Below are 16,511 nucleotides of genomic sequence, written 5' to 3'. Positions count from 1 at the left end.
TGTGGTGGTGGGCACCTGTGATCCCAGCTACTTGGGAGGCTGAAGCAGGAGAACTGCTTGAACCTGGGAGGCCGAGGTTGCAGTGAGCGGAGATGGCGCCACTGCACTTCAGCCTGGGTGATAGAGGGAGACCCTGTCTCAAAAAAAAAAAAAAAAAAAAAAGTAAAGAAAGATTAATATTAGTGCTTATGTTACAGACTCTCTAGAATTTTATTGGTAAGGTTTGGCACCAGGCTACTAGCCTAGCCAGAAGCACTGATTCAATTTCAGTGTCAATTATTAGCCAAAATATATGGCCCTCCATCCCCACCATGAGAAGGATGGAACCACAGAAAAGACATCACTATGAAACAGAAGAGATTTTGACCTCAGTTGTGTTTTTCTAATGCTCTGCATGTCAGCCTACCCATTTGACTGACTGGGGACTTTAAACGCCACTATTCCATAGCTCTACCACTTGATGAAAACTCCACTTTTGATGGAAGAAGGGAATTTTGAGGTTTTTCTCCTTGAAAGAATGGTTGTGGTTCCTGCTGGGTAAAGCGGAGAGACACGAAGGCACATCTCCTCTTTGTATCAGAGTCGGTCTCCTGTAACTTCCCTGCCTGGTTGGGAGCTGGAAGTGATGAGTCCTTGGCTGGGAATTCCTGCCACACTGGTGTTGTGACTGCCCCCTGCTGGTGGCTGTTTTCCCCGTGATGCACTGCTATCATTGTCCAGTGGTCAAGAGGGATAGACAGGCTAGAGTGGGCGGTGATACCCCCAGGGCTGGTCTTCCAGAGGGTGTGATTAGGAGAATTTGTGCAAGTTTCCCTGATTTTTTAAATCACTTTGAGGAGACCCTGGCGGTGCGGGGGAGGTGGTGGAAGGTTCTGGAGGATGAGGGCTGTGCATGTGGATGTGAGTTCTTTCATCTAAAATGTCAGTCCCACTGGAGTCAATGGTGAGGATATTTTCAGGTGTTTACTAGTTCTGATCTTCCTTGTTTATTTGGGTATACTTGCTGGGAAGCAGTTGCTCAGAATATTAACAGCAGGACTCTGTTCTAGAGAGGGCTAGAGATTCTCGTTTGCCCAAACCACCTTGATGATTGCAGGTGGTAGAATTTCAGATCTGCTGTTTACACACTCTGGGTCTCATGAACGTGCCTGGTGAAGAATTCCCTGCCAAGCCTGTGTGTTTACCCAGGTGACAAGTTGCTGGGATGCTCCTTTCAGGAGTCTAAAAAACTTAGCATCTTTTTAAGCTTGCAAAGGAGAAAGTAAGTTAAGCTTACCAAGTGAGATCCTGAGCTTTGTGAGATTAGTGATGCCTGCATATGATACATATGCCATTGGGTTGAAAAGAACAGAAAACCAAAAGCTTACGTGTGTGTGCGTGTGTGTGTGTGTGTGTGTGTGTGTGTTGCAGGGGTCATTCTGGATTGGCTATCTAGAAAGATGAAGTTTCTCACGTACTTTCACTTCTCTGTTCCTCCCACTCTCACAACAAGATTTTCAAAGTACAGTCGGAAAATAAGAGCATCCAGTCTTGAAAACAGGACTCACTCTTCCTCCAGGCCTTGTACACACTGTCAAAAACCCACATTTTGGTACAGCCCAGGAGCCCTGTAATTACACCATGTTCCCATGTGGGCTTGCCTTTTGAATTATATTTTGGATCTGATACTGTGCCCGGCACAGGTGAAACAAAGAGGAGAGAAAGCCCTTTGTCATGAAGTGCCAGAAGTGCAGTGTTTGGATCCAGTCCTTTTGCTGCTGTCTTATCGTTATTTACAGATGGGACCTGCCCTTTGCAAATAGCAGCAGGAGAAAGATAAGCTGGGAGGAAAGGGTCGTTGGGTACATTTTATCAAGTCTTAGTATAATTCTTATGAGTGCAAGTATTAAAAATGTCCTTCAGCTGAACATGGTGGCTCACGCCTGTAATCCCAGCACTTTGGGAGGCCGAGGCAGGCAGATCATGAGGTCAAGAGATTGAGACCATTCTAGCCAACATGATGAAACCCTGTCTCTACACAAAACTTAGCTGGACGTGGTGGCATACACCTGTAGTTACAGCTACTTGGGAGGCTGAGGCAGGAGAACTGCTTTGACCTGGGAGGCAGAGGTGGCAGTGATAATCCCAGCACTTTGGGAGGCTGAGGCACGTGGATCATCTGAGATCAGGAGTTCGAGACCAGCCTGGCCAACATGGCAAAGCCCCGTCTCAACTAAAAATACAAAAATTAGCCAGGTGTGGTGGCACATGCCTGCAATCCCAGCTACTTAGGAGGCTGAGGCAGGAGAAGCTAGAGGTGGCAGTGAGCTGAGATCGCACCTCCGCACTCCACCCTGAGCAACAGAGCGAGATTCCATTTAAAAAAAAAAAAAAAAAAAATCCCTCATGGATAAGGAGACAGTATTTCAAAGTATGCTTTTTGGTTGACTTCTTTTTCTTCATTTATATGGTACCTACCCCATTCATTGAATGCCATTTGTTGTGTGCCAGCCTTTACAATGTCCCTGCATAAAACATGCCGTGTATTTGACCGGAGCAAATGTGAGTGATGTGAAAGACATTATCAAATAGTGGAGACTTGGTAAGGAATCCCAACAGTGGAGAATTGGTGAGAGATTGAGTGGAAAGTGAATCTAACATAAAAGGACAGGCAAGTTCCTGCCAGTTACATGGGCTCTCGTGCAGCTGACAATGTCAGCTTGTTCTGTGCCGCTCCAGAAAGCATAACAAGATCCAACAAGCAAAAGTTACAGGGAGGCAAGCTTCAGTTCATCATTTAGAAAAAATATATTTTGAACCAGGCGTGGTGGCACATACCTGTAGTCCTAGCTACTGGGAGGCTGAGAGGGAAGGATCACTTGAGTCCAGGAGGTTGAGGCTACAATGAGTCGTGATTGTACCACTGCTCTCCAGCCTGGGCAACAGAGTGAGATCCTGTCTCAAAAAAATAAAATGAAAGATAATATATAAAAATGTTTTAAGAAGATACACACACACACACACACACACACACACACACACACACTATTCACTGGAGCTTCCTACCAACAGAACAGGCTGATTTATTAAAGAAACAAGATGTCCTATCATAGAAATACTCTAGGTACCACCTGCTGTAAATGGGTCTTTGAAAAGTTAGCCTGAGTCACAGCTAAGAGGTCTGTAGATGTCCTTTTGAAGAGAGGTAAACACATAAGCAAATTCCATTTACCTTAAGAGAGTTGCAAAAGAGAAATTTAGGGAGAGAACCAGTAGTTCTGGCTGTTTTTTAACAGCCTGCTTTTGCCTGGGAGGCTGAGGTGGATCATTTGAGGTCAAGAGTTCGAGACCAGCCTGGCCAACATGGTGAAACTCCATCTCTATGAAAAATACAAAAATAGTCAGGCATGATGGTGCACACTTGTAATCCCAGCTACTCAGGAGGCCGATGCATGAGAATCACTTGAACCTGGGAGGAGGAGGTTGCAGTGAGCTGAGATCATGCCACTGCACTCCAGCCTGGGTGACAGAGTGAGAATCTGTCTCAAAAATATAATAATAAAATAAAATAAAATCGAGCCCACTTGAATAAAGAATCATTTATTCTATAAAGATGGACTAAGCCCCTACGGGTGATTAGAATGCTGTATAATGGAGAATACATAAAAGCAATCTTTGGTCCTCTTTATTTTTTTGTTAAGAAATTTGAGGCTGTCAGATAAGACGTCTTAACACTGACATTTTTCTCCAGCAAAACTCTAGCCTGTTCCTCTGGGAGAGTGATTACTGAGGAGGACAGCAGAAAAGACGGGAACAAAGAGTTGGAAACACTAGGGTTCAGTAAGCCGGTGGCAGCAAGTATTTGATGCCTGGTACTAGCTTCTGTCTCCATTTAAAGAAGAGACACAAGAAACTATAGCTATCAGCCTTCTACTTCCTGGCTTATAAAAGAAAATGCAATAGTTCTCATGACTACAGGAGTTCAGTGGAGTGAAACTTTATGTATGGGGAGCGGATAGCTCCTGGCCTAGCCTTGTAAATGGCTAGGGAATGGCGTGAGCTGGGCAGAGGGCAAAATGGTCTTGCTGCCAAGTGTGAGACAGAGCATAGAATTTCAGATAGTCACAGGTTCCTTGGAATCTACAAGGTGTTGGAAAACCCGGGAGCTATGTTCTTTCTGGCCCTTGGAGATCTTTCGGGCCAGCTATGTGAGATGAGACACTGAAGCCTGGAGCCTGCGTGGCTGTGTGAGGCACCTAGTTAATGAGTATGGCTCCCAGCCCATCTCTCTTGAGATGGGACCCTCCTGGTGTGCTGGAAGCCGGGAGTACTAACAGAAGGAGAGTCCTCTTCGGCTCCCCAAGTGAAGGCTCCTAAAAGGCGCCTGCAGTGGACCAGCCAGGCGCTGTGTCCCATGCAGCAGCAGAGCTGGCTCCAGGCCCTGCCTGCTTGGCTGCCTGACGCCTGATGGCCGTGGGGCACTCGGCACACTCTTTCCTCCCAGCTCACACGCTCAACCTGAGCTGATGGCGCCAGTTAGGTTTGTTCAGTCTGTTAGGAATACTCTGAGTGTGGAGGTGTGTTTACTACAAAGCAATTTCTTATGTCCTTCAGAATACCAGAAAATCTAGGAAATATTACGTTGCTTTTACATATGACCATAATGGCGTTTAACATCCTAACACTGGAATTGGGAAAAAAACCCAACTGTGTAAAAAGCTAATTGGCGACAGTTCGGCCCTTCGATCACTGTGGAACCCAGCTGATGGGATGTAGAGTTTGTTTACTGTCTTCTCTACTTTTACTTGTGTTTGGAAATTTCCAGAAGGAGAAGAGTAAAAAACAGAAGAGAGGGATGAACTCTGTTCTTTTAACTCCTGTACTCTTCAGCCTGGGGCCCCAAACTCCAGGTCACTGCAGACCTCCCTGTGGCTAAGACCACCTGCTCTGTCTCCTGCTGTTCTGGAAAACTCTCTACGCCCTTGCCTGAGCCCCCTTTCTTTGATGTCTTTGGGACCAGCCTCTCCTGGGCTTTTCCTGCCCTCTTCCCCGGCAATTTTTTCTCTACCTTCTCATTGGACCTCCTGCCTCAACAAGGCCTCTAAACATACTTCCTCCCCAGCCGCCAGGCCTTGCTTTGTCGTGTTTTTGCTTGTTTCTTTTTGAGATAGAGTCTTGCTCTATTGCCTAGGCGAGAGTGCATGGCACGATCTTGGCTCACTGCGACCTCCATCTCCTGACTTCAAGCAATTCTCGGGCCTCAGCCTCCCGAGTAGCTGAGATTACAGGCATGAGCCACCACAGAATTTTTGGTGTTTTTGTTTTTGTTTGAGATAGATTCTCACTCTGTCACCCAGGCTGGAGTGCAGTGGCACGATCTTGGCTCACGGCACCGTCTGCATCCCGGGTTCAGTCGATTCTCCTGCCTCAGCCTCCCGAGTCGCTGGGATGACAGGCGCATAACACCTAATTTTTGTATTTTTAGTAGAGACAGTATTTTGCCATGTTGGCCAGGCTGGTCTCCAACTCCTGACCTCAAGAGATCCACCCACCTTGGCCTCTCAAAGTACTGGGATTATAGGCATGAGCTGCCATGCCCGGCCAGCTCTGTCTTTTCATACTCCACACTCTCACCTGCTCCCCGACTTCAGCTGCCTCCCCGATCCATGTCTCCTGCCCAGACCACAGGCCTCAGCGCAGGGTCCCAGCACCCACCTGCTTGGTGGGCCTCATCACCTGGTGACGGACCTCAAGCACAAGCACCCCACACGTCTTGTTCACCCTGGAGCTCATCAGCTTCCTGTACCAGATGAGCCCACCTCCCTCCCCCACTCCAGTGATGGGGTGCTTAGCTGTCCTAGCAGGGACCTCAGAATTATTCTGAATCCTCTCCCTCATCCACACATCTCTCACACGTCTGCCACTCCTGCCAGCCATCCTTCCAGCACCTCTTCCATCTGTCTCCTCTGCCCTGCTCTCACAGATGCTGATTCAGACTGCATTTTGCTCATCCTCCTTCACTGGACCACCGTGGTAGCCCCAGCAGTCTCCTTCCCTTGGCACACTTTGTCCCACTAAACAAATCACATGGGGTCACCTGTAATATTGCTAGGCTGGGATGGCTCAGAGTAAGGAAGAGTGCTGGCAAGACATGAGGCACTGTGCAAACTGCGTGCAGACTCCTGCACAGCTCCCTGCAGCTGCACCTGTGCCTCACCACAGTGCCAGGGCGTACGCATAGAGCAGCCGGGAGTTCTCCCAAACACTCGGTGGGCCTTCTGACCTCTGTGCCTTTGCTCATACCCATTTCCATGTTCTTTGAACCATCCACTGCCTTCTTACCCTGATGAGGTCCTTCTCATACTTAAAGCAGCAGCTCAAACCTCAGTGCCCGTCTGTAACCTTAGACAGGGTCTTGCAAGGCTGGAACCTTATATGTTTGAGTTTGCCTCTCTGGTGCCTGATATATAATACCAGCTAGAAGGCACTTGCAGACTTGTAGAAGTGAATTGAATATTTTTTTTTTTTTTTGAGACAGAGTCTTGTTCTGTCGCCCAGGCCGGAGTGTAGTGGTGTGATCTCAGCTCACTGCAACCTCTGCTTCCCAAGTTCAAGCGATTCTCCTGCCTCAACCTCCCGAGTAGCTGGGACTACAGGTGTATGCCACCATGCCTAGCTAATTTTTTCTATTTTTAGTAGAGCCGGGGTTTCACTGTGTTAGCCAGGGTGGTATCGATCTCCTGACCTCGTGATCCACCCGCCTCAGCCTCTCAAAGTGCTGGGATTATAGGCATGAGCCACCGCACCCGGCCTGCAATGAACTGAATATTTTTTTAAATAACAGTCTTTAATACCCCATCATAAAATCCAAATGGCAGTTGCATTCATTTCCTATTGTTGCTGTAACAAATAACCACAAACCACGTGGCTTAAAGTCACACCAATGGATTCTTTTTCAGTTCTGGAGGTTAGAAATGTCAAATCCCAGTACTGGCCAGGCTGTGTTTCTTCCAGGGGCTCTGGGGAGAATCTGTTTCCTTGCCTTTTCCGGCTTCTTGAGGCTGCCTGCGTTCCTTGGCATCTGCCTCCTGTTCTTTTCCTTATAAAGAAGGTACCCGCCGTTTTCTCCTGTGAATTCGCTGGTCCTATCCAGAGAGTCCAGGATAACCCACATCTCGGGATCCTTTGTTGATCGCATCCGCCAAGCCCCTGTTGGCATGTAAGGGAACACAGCCACAGGTTCCTGGGATGCGGGGAGGGATTATGACTCTCCTGCAGCAGCCCTTTTAAGAAGTCAGTGCTGAAAAGCCAAGCTTTTCACACAGACAAGTGATGCTTGGATTTCGTTCTGAATCATAACGAAATTTAATTGATTGTGTATTTCATCGTGCACAGATGAAGTCGCTCCACTGCTCTGTGGTCCAGGCTTGATAGAAAGGCCTCACTGCCTCTTACAGATCTCTGTATTTAGGGCTGTCAGCTGTTTTAGGATGACTCAGGATATGTTACATTAGAGTGAAATGGGAAATCCACACATCGCTTGACCTCCACAGTGAGGAGAAGGCACCTGTTTTATCCTGGGAAGCGATGAAACCTGCGGAGGGTTAGTTACCACCCACCGTCATGGACTGACAGATTTCTACCTTCCTAACTTATTAGCCTCTACCTGGGAGGAAACAACAGATATGGCTGTTAAAAAAAAAAAAAAAAAAAAAAAAACAAGTGAGAATCTCTCCCGAAAAAGCCCGAGGCTGCTAAGTTTCTCCTTGGAGAAGCTGTGGGTTCCTTCCAGATGGTTGCCCTTAAGGCACCAGTCACCTTTCTCTGCGCTAGAGGAAGATGAAGATTAATAATCATAATTTAAGTTAAGCCTAAAGGGCTGCCTGTGAGAGAACCGAGGCCCAGAGGGCACGCAGCTGAAGTTCGATAGGAATAATCCATTGCTTATTGACCAGGGCCTGTTTACCCACCCTGTCAGTAACCTTGGGATGTTGCACTTTGGGGCCTGCCACCATGGAGAGGCTGATGGATCCCGGAAGCTTCTGTTGGAGAAGGTCAGAGCTGGGGAGGGACTTGGAAATCATGTTTTTCAACCCATTCACTTAAAGATGATGTGAGATTCCATGTCCAGGGTTGCATAGCTAAGTGGAAGCAGGGCTGAAACTTGGAAGGTGGGTGGCCAGAATCTCAATGCCTCGCCCTTCTGGCTGCTGCTGTCTCTTAGAGGACAGACACCTATACGGTAACTATAAAAGATGTGACATAACGACCTCTTCTTCTTTGTGGCACAGAATGTAAATGCTTGGGGCATTTAGACACAAGCAGGGTCCTTGGGCCAGAGTACCAGGCAGGCCGTGGAGCCAGGCCATGCTGAGTAGACGGGCGTACACTGGACGGTATGGGAAGGGCCGCTGGTGACCACGTGAGGGGAGACACCACTGTGAGCAGACACCGAGACCCACCTCTTCTGGAGCAGCAGGGGGAGCTGTGCAGTTGGGGGAACATGCTGGAAAGTTGATAGGACACATTTCGGAACTTCTAAAATCCAGCCACAGCTTTTGGACTTTGTGTGGTTGACCACAGGGAGCTTTGGGGAGATTTGGCCTCAGGAACATGGCAGCTGCATATAGAAGTTGGAAGTACTGGAGACGTGTGCAGGGAGACGTGGCATATTTCTGAGGAACCCGTCTAGGGAGGAGGACCAGAAGCAAGGCGTCCCTTGAGTGTGATCTCCAAAAGGGATGTCCTCATCCATTTCTTATGTGTTGCCTTGATGGTGGTTGAGGCTGGATGGGAAGGCTTCAGGACCACAGTGTGAAGACTGCTTACCCCTCAAAGTCTGGGCCCAGTGCCTTGCTCCAACCCACTTCCCAGCCCAGTCATGGAACCCATTCGGGCCTGACCGAAGGCCAACTTTGCCAACAAGAAGGAGGGATGTGTGCGACAGGCTCACGTTGTACTCAGTCACAGGCCCATGCTTCTACTCAGCCAGCAAACACTTAGTAGTACCAGTGATAGCCAGGCCTGGACTAGGTGCTGGGGATAGGTGGACTAGGACTGGGGATAGGTGCTGGACTAGGTGTTGAGTTAGGCACAGTCATCTTCATGGAGCCGCAGAGCATTAAGGGGAAGACACACCCAGACACTCGCAGTGCCCCGGTGTATGCGCTGTGTGTGTGAGGAACCTTCCAGGCTCTCCCCCAGCTTCAGCCAAGTCCTGGCAAGCAGATGGAGACAGCCTGAGCTCAGGCAGGGAGGCAAGGACTGGCTTAGAATGGCCGCTTGGTGGGAGGGCTGGAAATGGAGGGATGGATGCTGGAAATTTCCTGGAGGTGAAACAGGACGAACGTGGAGATTGAGTGTGGCAGGTGAGGCGGGGGAGTCCGGTTCTAGCATGGAGGACACTGAGCTAGAACATGAGGAAGCAGGAGGAGGTTGGAAGGAGAAACGTTGAGGTCAGATGTGGACAGCCCGTGGTTAAGGCGTCTAGGGCAGCCAGGTAAGGCGCCTCTGAGCTGGATCCTGGGCTTGGGGAGCCCCGCTGCAGGGCTGCCTAGGCGTGGCGAGGTGAGGTTGCCAGGCAGGGTTTTCCCACCAGACCTTCACAATGGCCAGTTGCCTGCCATGGCAAATCCCTGTCCCTTCCCAAGGCCGCCAAGGCTATCTTGGGGAAAGACTCCATCATAATCTATGAAAAGGCTGCCAGGTCTTAAGAGAAATCATTAAAAATAAATTCACCTCTACTTATATCTCCAGACAGTATCCTGGCTTAGCATCAGATGCAGATAAATCACTGTGAATCCCCATGGGTAAAGCTGGGTTCATATATATAAACACTTTCATCTTTAAATCACTGTCCTCCAATGTTAACATTGAGAAATTCAGTCTTCCCACATGATTCTTTAGAGACCAAGTAATGTCACAGTCAATATCCTTGTATCAGTAGAACAAAAGCGAACACCCCGCATTAGCTGCATGCTCACCAAAGTGCCTGAGCTAGCGATAAATAATGCGCTGCTGCTGTCGCCCTGAGATCTGAAGTCTGAGAAGTGTTTAACACAATCAAAGGATTGCAGTCCACGGTGTCTTTGTGTTCCGACATTCCCTGTGATTGCCCTTCAACTGTCTCAGTCAGCTGTGGGCCGATCCATTGTTTGTGCACATGTGTCTACATCAGAGCCTATTGTTTGCTTCTGCTGCGCCACTGTCTGTATCATTATCTCATCATGCGATTCATGCTCTCCTCAAGCCTTTCTGTTTTCTAATCATAACACTGGTTATTACACTAGATAGAAGGGTTCTGTGAAACTCAGTTTTCACTAAACGTTGTTAGAAATTCCAAGAGTTCAACAGAATGGGTTTTGAAAGTTACAGTTTTCACTCTTGTTGCCCAGGCTGGAATGCAGTAGCACAGTCTCAGCTCACAGCAACCTCCGCCTCTTGGGTTCTTCAAGTGATTCTCCTGCTTCAGCCTCCCAAGTAGCTGGGATTACAGGCACCACCAGCATGCCTAGCTAGTTTTTTGTATTTTTAGCAGAGATGGAGATGGGGTTTCATTGTGTTGGCCAGGCTGGTCTCACACTCCTGACCTCAGGTGAGCCACCTGCCTCAGCCTCCCAAAGTGCTGGGATTACAGGCGTGAGCCACCATGCCAGCCTTTTAAAAAAAAATTTTAGAGGCAGAGTCTTGCTCTGTCGCCTAGTCTGGAGTGCAGTGGTATGATCATAGCTTGCTGCAACCTCAAGCTCCTGGGCTCAAGTGGTTCTCCCACCTCACCCTCCAGAGTAGCTGGGACTACATGTACATGCTTCTGTGCCTGGCTTTTTTTTTTTTTTTTTTTTTTTTTTTTGAGACAGAGTGTCGCTCTTGTTACCCAGGCTGGAGCGCAATGGCACGATCTCGTGTCACCGCAACCTCCGCCTCCTGGGTTCAAGCAATTCTCCTGCCTCAGCCTCCTGAGTAGCTGGGATTACAGGCATGCGCCACCATGCCCAGCTAGTTTTTTGTATTTTTAGTAGAGACGGGGTTTCACCACGTTGATCAGAATGGTCTCGATCTCTCGACCTCGTGATCCACCCGCCTCAGCCTCCCAAAGTGCTGGGATTACAGGCTTGAGCCACCACGCCCGGCCTTTTTTTTTTTTTTTTTTTTTAAGAGAGTGGTTTCACTGTGTTGCTTGGGCTCGTCTCAAACTTCTGGCCTCAAACAATCATCCTACCTTCTCTTCTCAAAGTATTGGGATTACAGACATGAGCCTCTGCGCCCGGCCCACATTGTAGGTATTTTACTCAGAAATGAATTTCTAATATTCCTAAAACTATATGATAGGAAGGTGTTGAAATTTCATTTTCCTTTTAATCATTGTATACATTGTTTACTATTGACATGCTGGCTGCTAGCTCAGTTAACTTCATAACTAAAGTATGTATTGGTAAGTAGCTCCTTTTACTAATACACTGATACATTTTGCTTGCACAGGGATTTTGCTTATGTAGCAAGAGACAAAGATACAAGAATTTTGAAATGTCATGTATTTCGATGTGACACACCAGCAAAAGCCATCGCCACAAGCCTCCACGAGATCTGTTCCAAGGTAAGTGGGTCGGGCTAGTGTGAGCCTCCTCTCTTTTTTTCTTACTGCATAAAGGGATGTGGAGGGGTAGTGGGGTGGGTACACTGACCTGCAGTTGAGAAGCAGGCAGATTGTTCAGCCAGTCATTAAAGTGTTCTTGCTGTAAGCCAGGCATCGCTCTAAGTAGCACTCCATCTACACAAAATGAATAGACCATAGTCCCTCCAGCAGCCTGAAAACATACATACATGCATACTCACATATATATAGATATAGATATGTATATCTCAGATAGGCAAAAACAATGGCAGAGATATGTACACCCCTGATAACAGGGAAAAGGAGTCAAGGCAGATTTTCCGGGGGTGGGGCCATCTGACCTGAGAGCAAATGCAGGTAGAGAAAAAAGACTACAGGAAAGGAGAGTGACAAGAAACCATCGGGGTCTCTGCAAATGCAGGGAGCTCTGGGGGTTGCCATCAACACACGTCAACTTCCTGAGGACACAGTGGCTCGTAGAAGCTTCCTCTCTAGCTGGGAGGCAGGAATGCGGTCATTGTCTCACGCTAGTAAGGGTCCTGCTTCCTTAACCAGAGTTACAGAGCCTCAGAATGAGGACAGTCTGGTGTCACCAGTCCAACCTCCCGCTCCTGCCAGCATAACCGCCCCCTTGCAGACATCCCCCCCCACCCTCTGCCCTGCACGCCCATGGACTCCCACAGGTGGAGTCTCTTACTTTTCAGGAGGAGGGTCTATTACTGAGCAGCTCTGGCTATTAGAGATTTTGTCTTTATGTTGACCTGAAATCTTCCTCTTGGAGCCTCTAGGTACTGACTGGAGATCTGCCATCCTTAGCAGCAGAGAAAGGTTCACCCATCCTCTTTGATGGCCAGCTCTTCAGACACCTGAAGCCTTGCTGTGTTTCACCATGTGTTGTGTGTTTTAAAGGCAGGCTCTGGACAAGCATCTGTCATTGAGTCTTCTTGCCCCTGACTTCCTTCCTCTTCAGATTCTCCACCCCTATCTCTGCAGCCACTTTTGGGTTGCATGGCTATTCCAGGCCCTTAACCATCGTCTTTTGGGCATACTCTGGTTGGATCCCCAGATGAACACGGTATTCCAGAAGTGAGCAGAGAGCAGACCAGGGGCTGCTTGACCTCCAAGGATATACTGTTGGGGTACTTAATGTTCTTGGCAACCACATTGCCCCCTGATTTCTCTTCACGTGGTGGCAGCCAAACCCCCAAGACACTGGCACAAGCTTCCTTCAGCCAGGCCTTTCCATTTCCCAGACTTGCTTAATTTCTTGAATGTAAATGCAGAATTTTACCATCCCCTCTGTTGAACATCACCTTTCTGATTCAAGCTGACATCATAACCCAGCTTCGCTCCCATGATTCCTCCTGAGCCGGCAAGACCCAACCCAGGCCATGGGCTGGCCCAGCCTGTTACCCGAGCAGGAGGTGCAAGCCGCCTGAGGGAGGGACAAGGCAGGGAGCTGTCCCCAGCCTCAAAGTGAAAGAGTTGTCAAGTCGGCTGCTCTGACTCACATGATGGGGACGTGCGGGATGGGCTCTGGTCTTCAGATCACCACATTTATTCCAGCCCGTGTTCACGTGCTTGCATGGACGAGACCAGGGCGTCGCTGTAGTGTTTGCAGCATTGCAGCCTGCTCCCTGGGTTTCGTTTCTCATTCATTCATGCCCCACATAGAACAGAATGCCGTTTATGTGCCAGGCACCATCAGAGGCTCTGGCGAGAGAGCAATGACCAAAACAGAAAAAAAAAGTCCTTGCCCTCATGGAGCTCATATTCTAGCGTAAAGCCCTCAGAACATGGCCTGGCATGGGGTGAGTGCACAGGACACCCTTAATTTTGTTCCTGTCAGCATCCCTCTTGCTCACTGCCCCAGGCACGCATCTGGAGATAGGCAGAGTGGAAGTCTGCGGTGGAAATGGCTTTCACTCCACTTGGAATGGAAAACTTAGTCTGGTAATGAAGATCAAGTTACTTTTGGGGTCACTAAAGTGGGGGCTTCTTTCAGTCCCTAAACCCGCAGCTCTGTAACTGGTGGAGAAGAGGGGTGTAAAGTGCCTTCCTCTTAAGCAGACATCAGTGTCCCTCATAGAAGAGAAGCAATTTAGAACAGTTTGAAGATAACAGCAGAAATGGCAGGAGTGTTTGTCCGTTTTCACACTGCTAATAAAGACACACCCAAGACTGGATAATTTATAAAGAAAAAGAGGTTTAATGGACTCACAGTTCCACGTGGCCAGGGAGTCCTCACAGTCGTGGCAGAAGGCGAAAGGCACGTCTTACGTGGCAGCAGGCAAGAGAGAATGAGAGCCGAGCAAAAGGGGAAACCCTATAGAACCATCAGATCTCATAAGACTTATTCACCACCACGAGAACAGTATGGGGGAAGCACTCCTGTGATTCAGTTATCTCCACCAGGTCCCTCCCAGAACACGTGAGAATTAAGGGAGCTACAATTCAAGATGAGATCTGGGTGAGGACACAGCCAAACCATGTCAGCAGGGAACATTTGTGAACACGTAATGCTGTCTGGGCCTGCTCTGTGCTTGACACACCCACTCGTGATCCTCAGAACTGCCCTCTGAGACAAGTACTGTTTTCACCTCCATGTGCAGTCAAGGAACTGAGACACAGGAGGTCAGGTCACTTGCCCAGGGTCAAGGACACACGGCTAGTAAGTGGCAGAGGTGCATTTTGACCCCATGTACTCTGTCTTCACAGCCCTAAAAGGAGTATCTAAAAGGTGGAGGAAACCGTTGCTGTGGGTGCCGCTGACCACTGCGGGCCAGCAGGGTCTGTGCATGACCAGGGAGATTTGTTTGGGCTGTTTCTAGTAGAGATGGGAGCCTGGTGAATGGGAAAAGTCCATTCCAAGCAATTAGGGACTGCTACTCTGAGGAATAGTTCACCTATCATTCCCAGAGAAAATGAGCAGAGATGCAGGGGTGGGAGATCAGGCAGTAGACTACAGCTGATGTGACTTGGAAGTGAAAGCGACTTAGACACTTTGTAGGCTGGAAGAGCTGAAGACATGGGGGCTTGAAGCCACGAGCCAAAGCTGTGCTATTTCTCCCTTAGATTATGGCGGAACGGAAGAATGCCAAAGCCCTGGCCTGCAGCTCCTTACAGGAGAGGACAAACGTGAACCTCGACGTCCCCTTGCAAGGTAAGTCGGCAGCCCGTCCTGTCTTCATTATGGCCCTGTCTCTCCTGGTCCAGGACTGAAGGCTCTCAGATAGTTCTCTGGCATTTCAAGTCTCCTTAAAGAGCACACTCAACTCAGCGAGCATGAGTTGAGCCCGTACACTGGGTCCCACAGAGGCACAGGGTTGATTTAGCATCACTAGGGTTAGCCACAAAGCCAGGATGAGTTTTGTCGTCATTGGACAAGATTAAAGAATACTGTCTTTAGTTTTTGCCTTTGTTTTCATTTCATTTTGTATTTTGTGTTCTTTGTTTTAAGAATACTGTCTTCATATTATAACTTACCTATAGTCTGGGGTAAGGACACTGGCTAGTTTAAAAACACATGCGTTGGACTGGTCTGAAGGTAATGAGTTACCTCAATTGATGGTTCAGTCAGTTACAGATCAAACTCCTGTCCTCCTCTTTTTCCCCTTTTCACTACTGTACTTGACTAATCTTAAAAAAAGAAAATGTAGGCTGGGCGCAGTGGCTCACGCCTGTAATCCCAACACTTAGGGAGGCCGAGGCAGGCAGATCACAAGGTTAAGAGATTGAGACCATCCTGGCCAACATGGTGAAACCCCGTCTCTACTAAAAAATACAAAAATTAGCTGGGTGTGGTGGCACACACCTGTAGTCCCACCTACTTGGGAGGCTGAAGCAGGAGAATTGTTTAAACCTGGGAGGTGGAGGTTACAGTGAGCCGAGATCGCGCCACTGCACTCCAAGCCTGGCGACAGAGCAAGACTCTGTCTCAAAAAAAAAAAAAAAAGAAAGAAAAAGAAAAGAAAATGTGGGTTGGGTGTAGTGGTAATCCTAGCACCTTGGGAGGCCAAGGCAGGTGGATTGCCTGAGCTCAGGGGTTCAAGACCAGCCTTAGAAACACAGTGAAACCCCATCTCAACTAAAATACAGAAAATTAGCTGGGCACAGTGGCATGTGCCTATAGCCCCAGCTACTTGGGAGGCTGAGGCAGAAGAATTGCTAGACCCCAGAAGGCAGAGGTTACAGTGAACCAGGATCATGTCACTGACTTCAGCCTGGGCAACAAAGCAAGACTCAGTCTCTTAAAAAAAAAAAAAAAAAATGAAAACATGAGTTGATAATTGTTGGGGAACTGCGTTATCTTTCCTATGTCTCTGATTCTGCCCTTTGAGATTACATTTTTTTCTGGGCAGCGACCATACCTAATAAATAGGATATCAAAGGCTGCTACTTAATATACATCAAAGAGACAGTAGCAGCTTTAACACATAGATGCCACTTCTTGCTTTCAAATGCATTCCTATCTTGAAAGTTGAATAAGATTTTGACAGAATCAGAGCCCCAATATCTGGAGTAAGAAATGCTGCTCTTGTAGAATAGTTGCTACATTTACGTCCCACATAGAACGTTATGGCACCAGGGGTGTCCTGAGCCTTCAGATGACGCAGAGCCATGGCTGTCGTGTACGTGTATGTTGGAACCACTGAGAAAGATGTGTTGCTTTTGTTTCCTATAGTAGATTTTCCAACACCAAAGACTGAGCTGGTCCAGAAGTTCCACGTGCAGTACTTGGGCATGCTACCTGTAGACAAGCCAGTCGGTATGTGAAACGTTTATTGTCTTTCCACTTTGCAAGTGGCGGGAGCTCATGGGAGGCATCTGCCCTCCAGGGAGGGTGAGGCCTGCTCTTTGACTCTCGTGCCTCCTCTTAAATCAAGCTGTCACACTGTCACCTGCCAGAGAACATAAATGG

The 16,511-nt window shown here is 48.3% G+C and overlaps 1 protein-coding gene across 15 annotated transcripts in view; it reads left to right on the top strand.

Annotated features, from left to right (window-relative positions):
* The window catches only part of APBB2 (amyloid beta precursor protein binding family B member 2), a 410,561-nt gene that overhangs the window by 379,999 nt on the left and 14,051 nt on the right, over positions 1–16,511 (top strand). For 13 of the 15 annotated variants that reach the window (XM_074396049.1, XM_074396050.1, XM_074396052.1 and 10 more), the window contains 3 exons: positions 11,458–11,572; positions 14,666–14,753; positions 16,275–16,358. In XM_074396049.1, coding sequence (XP_074252150.1) covers positions 11,458–11,572; positions 14,666–14,753; positions 16,275–16,358 — 287 coding nt within the window. The remainder of the gene's footprint in view (positions 1–11,457; positions 11,573–14,665; positions 14,754–16,274; positions 16,359–16,511) is intronic. The other 2 variants (XM_074396055.1, XM_074396051.1) reach the window with 1 other exon arrangement.

The sequence above is a fragment of the Saimiri boliviensis genome, chromosome 3 (genome assembly GCF_048565385.1).
Source record: "Saimiri boliviensis isolate mSaiBol1 chromosome 3, mSaiBol1.pri, whole genome shotgun sequence".
NCBI classification, from domain to species: domain Eukaryota; kingdom Metazoa; phylum Chordata; class Mammalia; order Primates; family Cebidae; genus Saimiri; species Saimiri boliviensis.
This window is presented reverse-complemented; position numbering and strand designations above follow the sequence as displayed.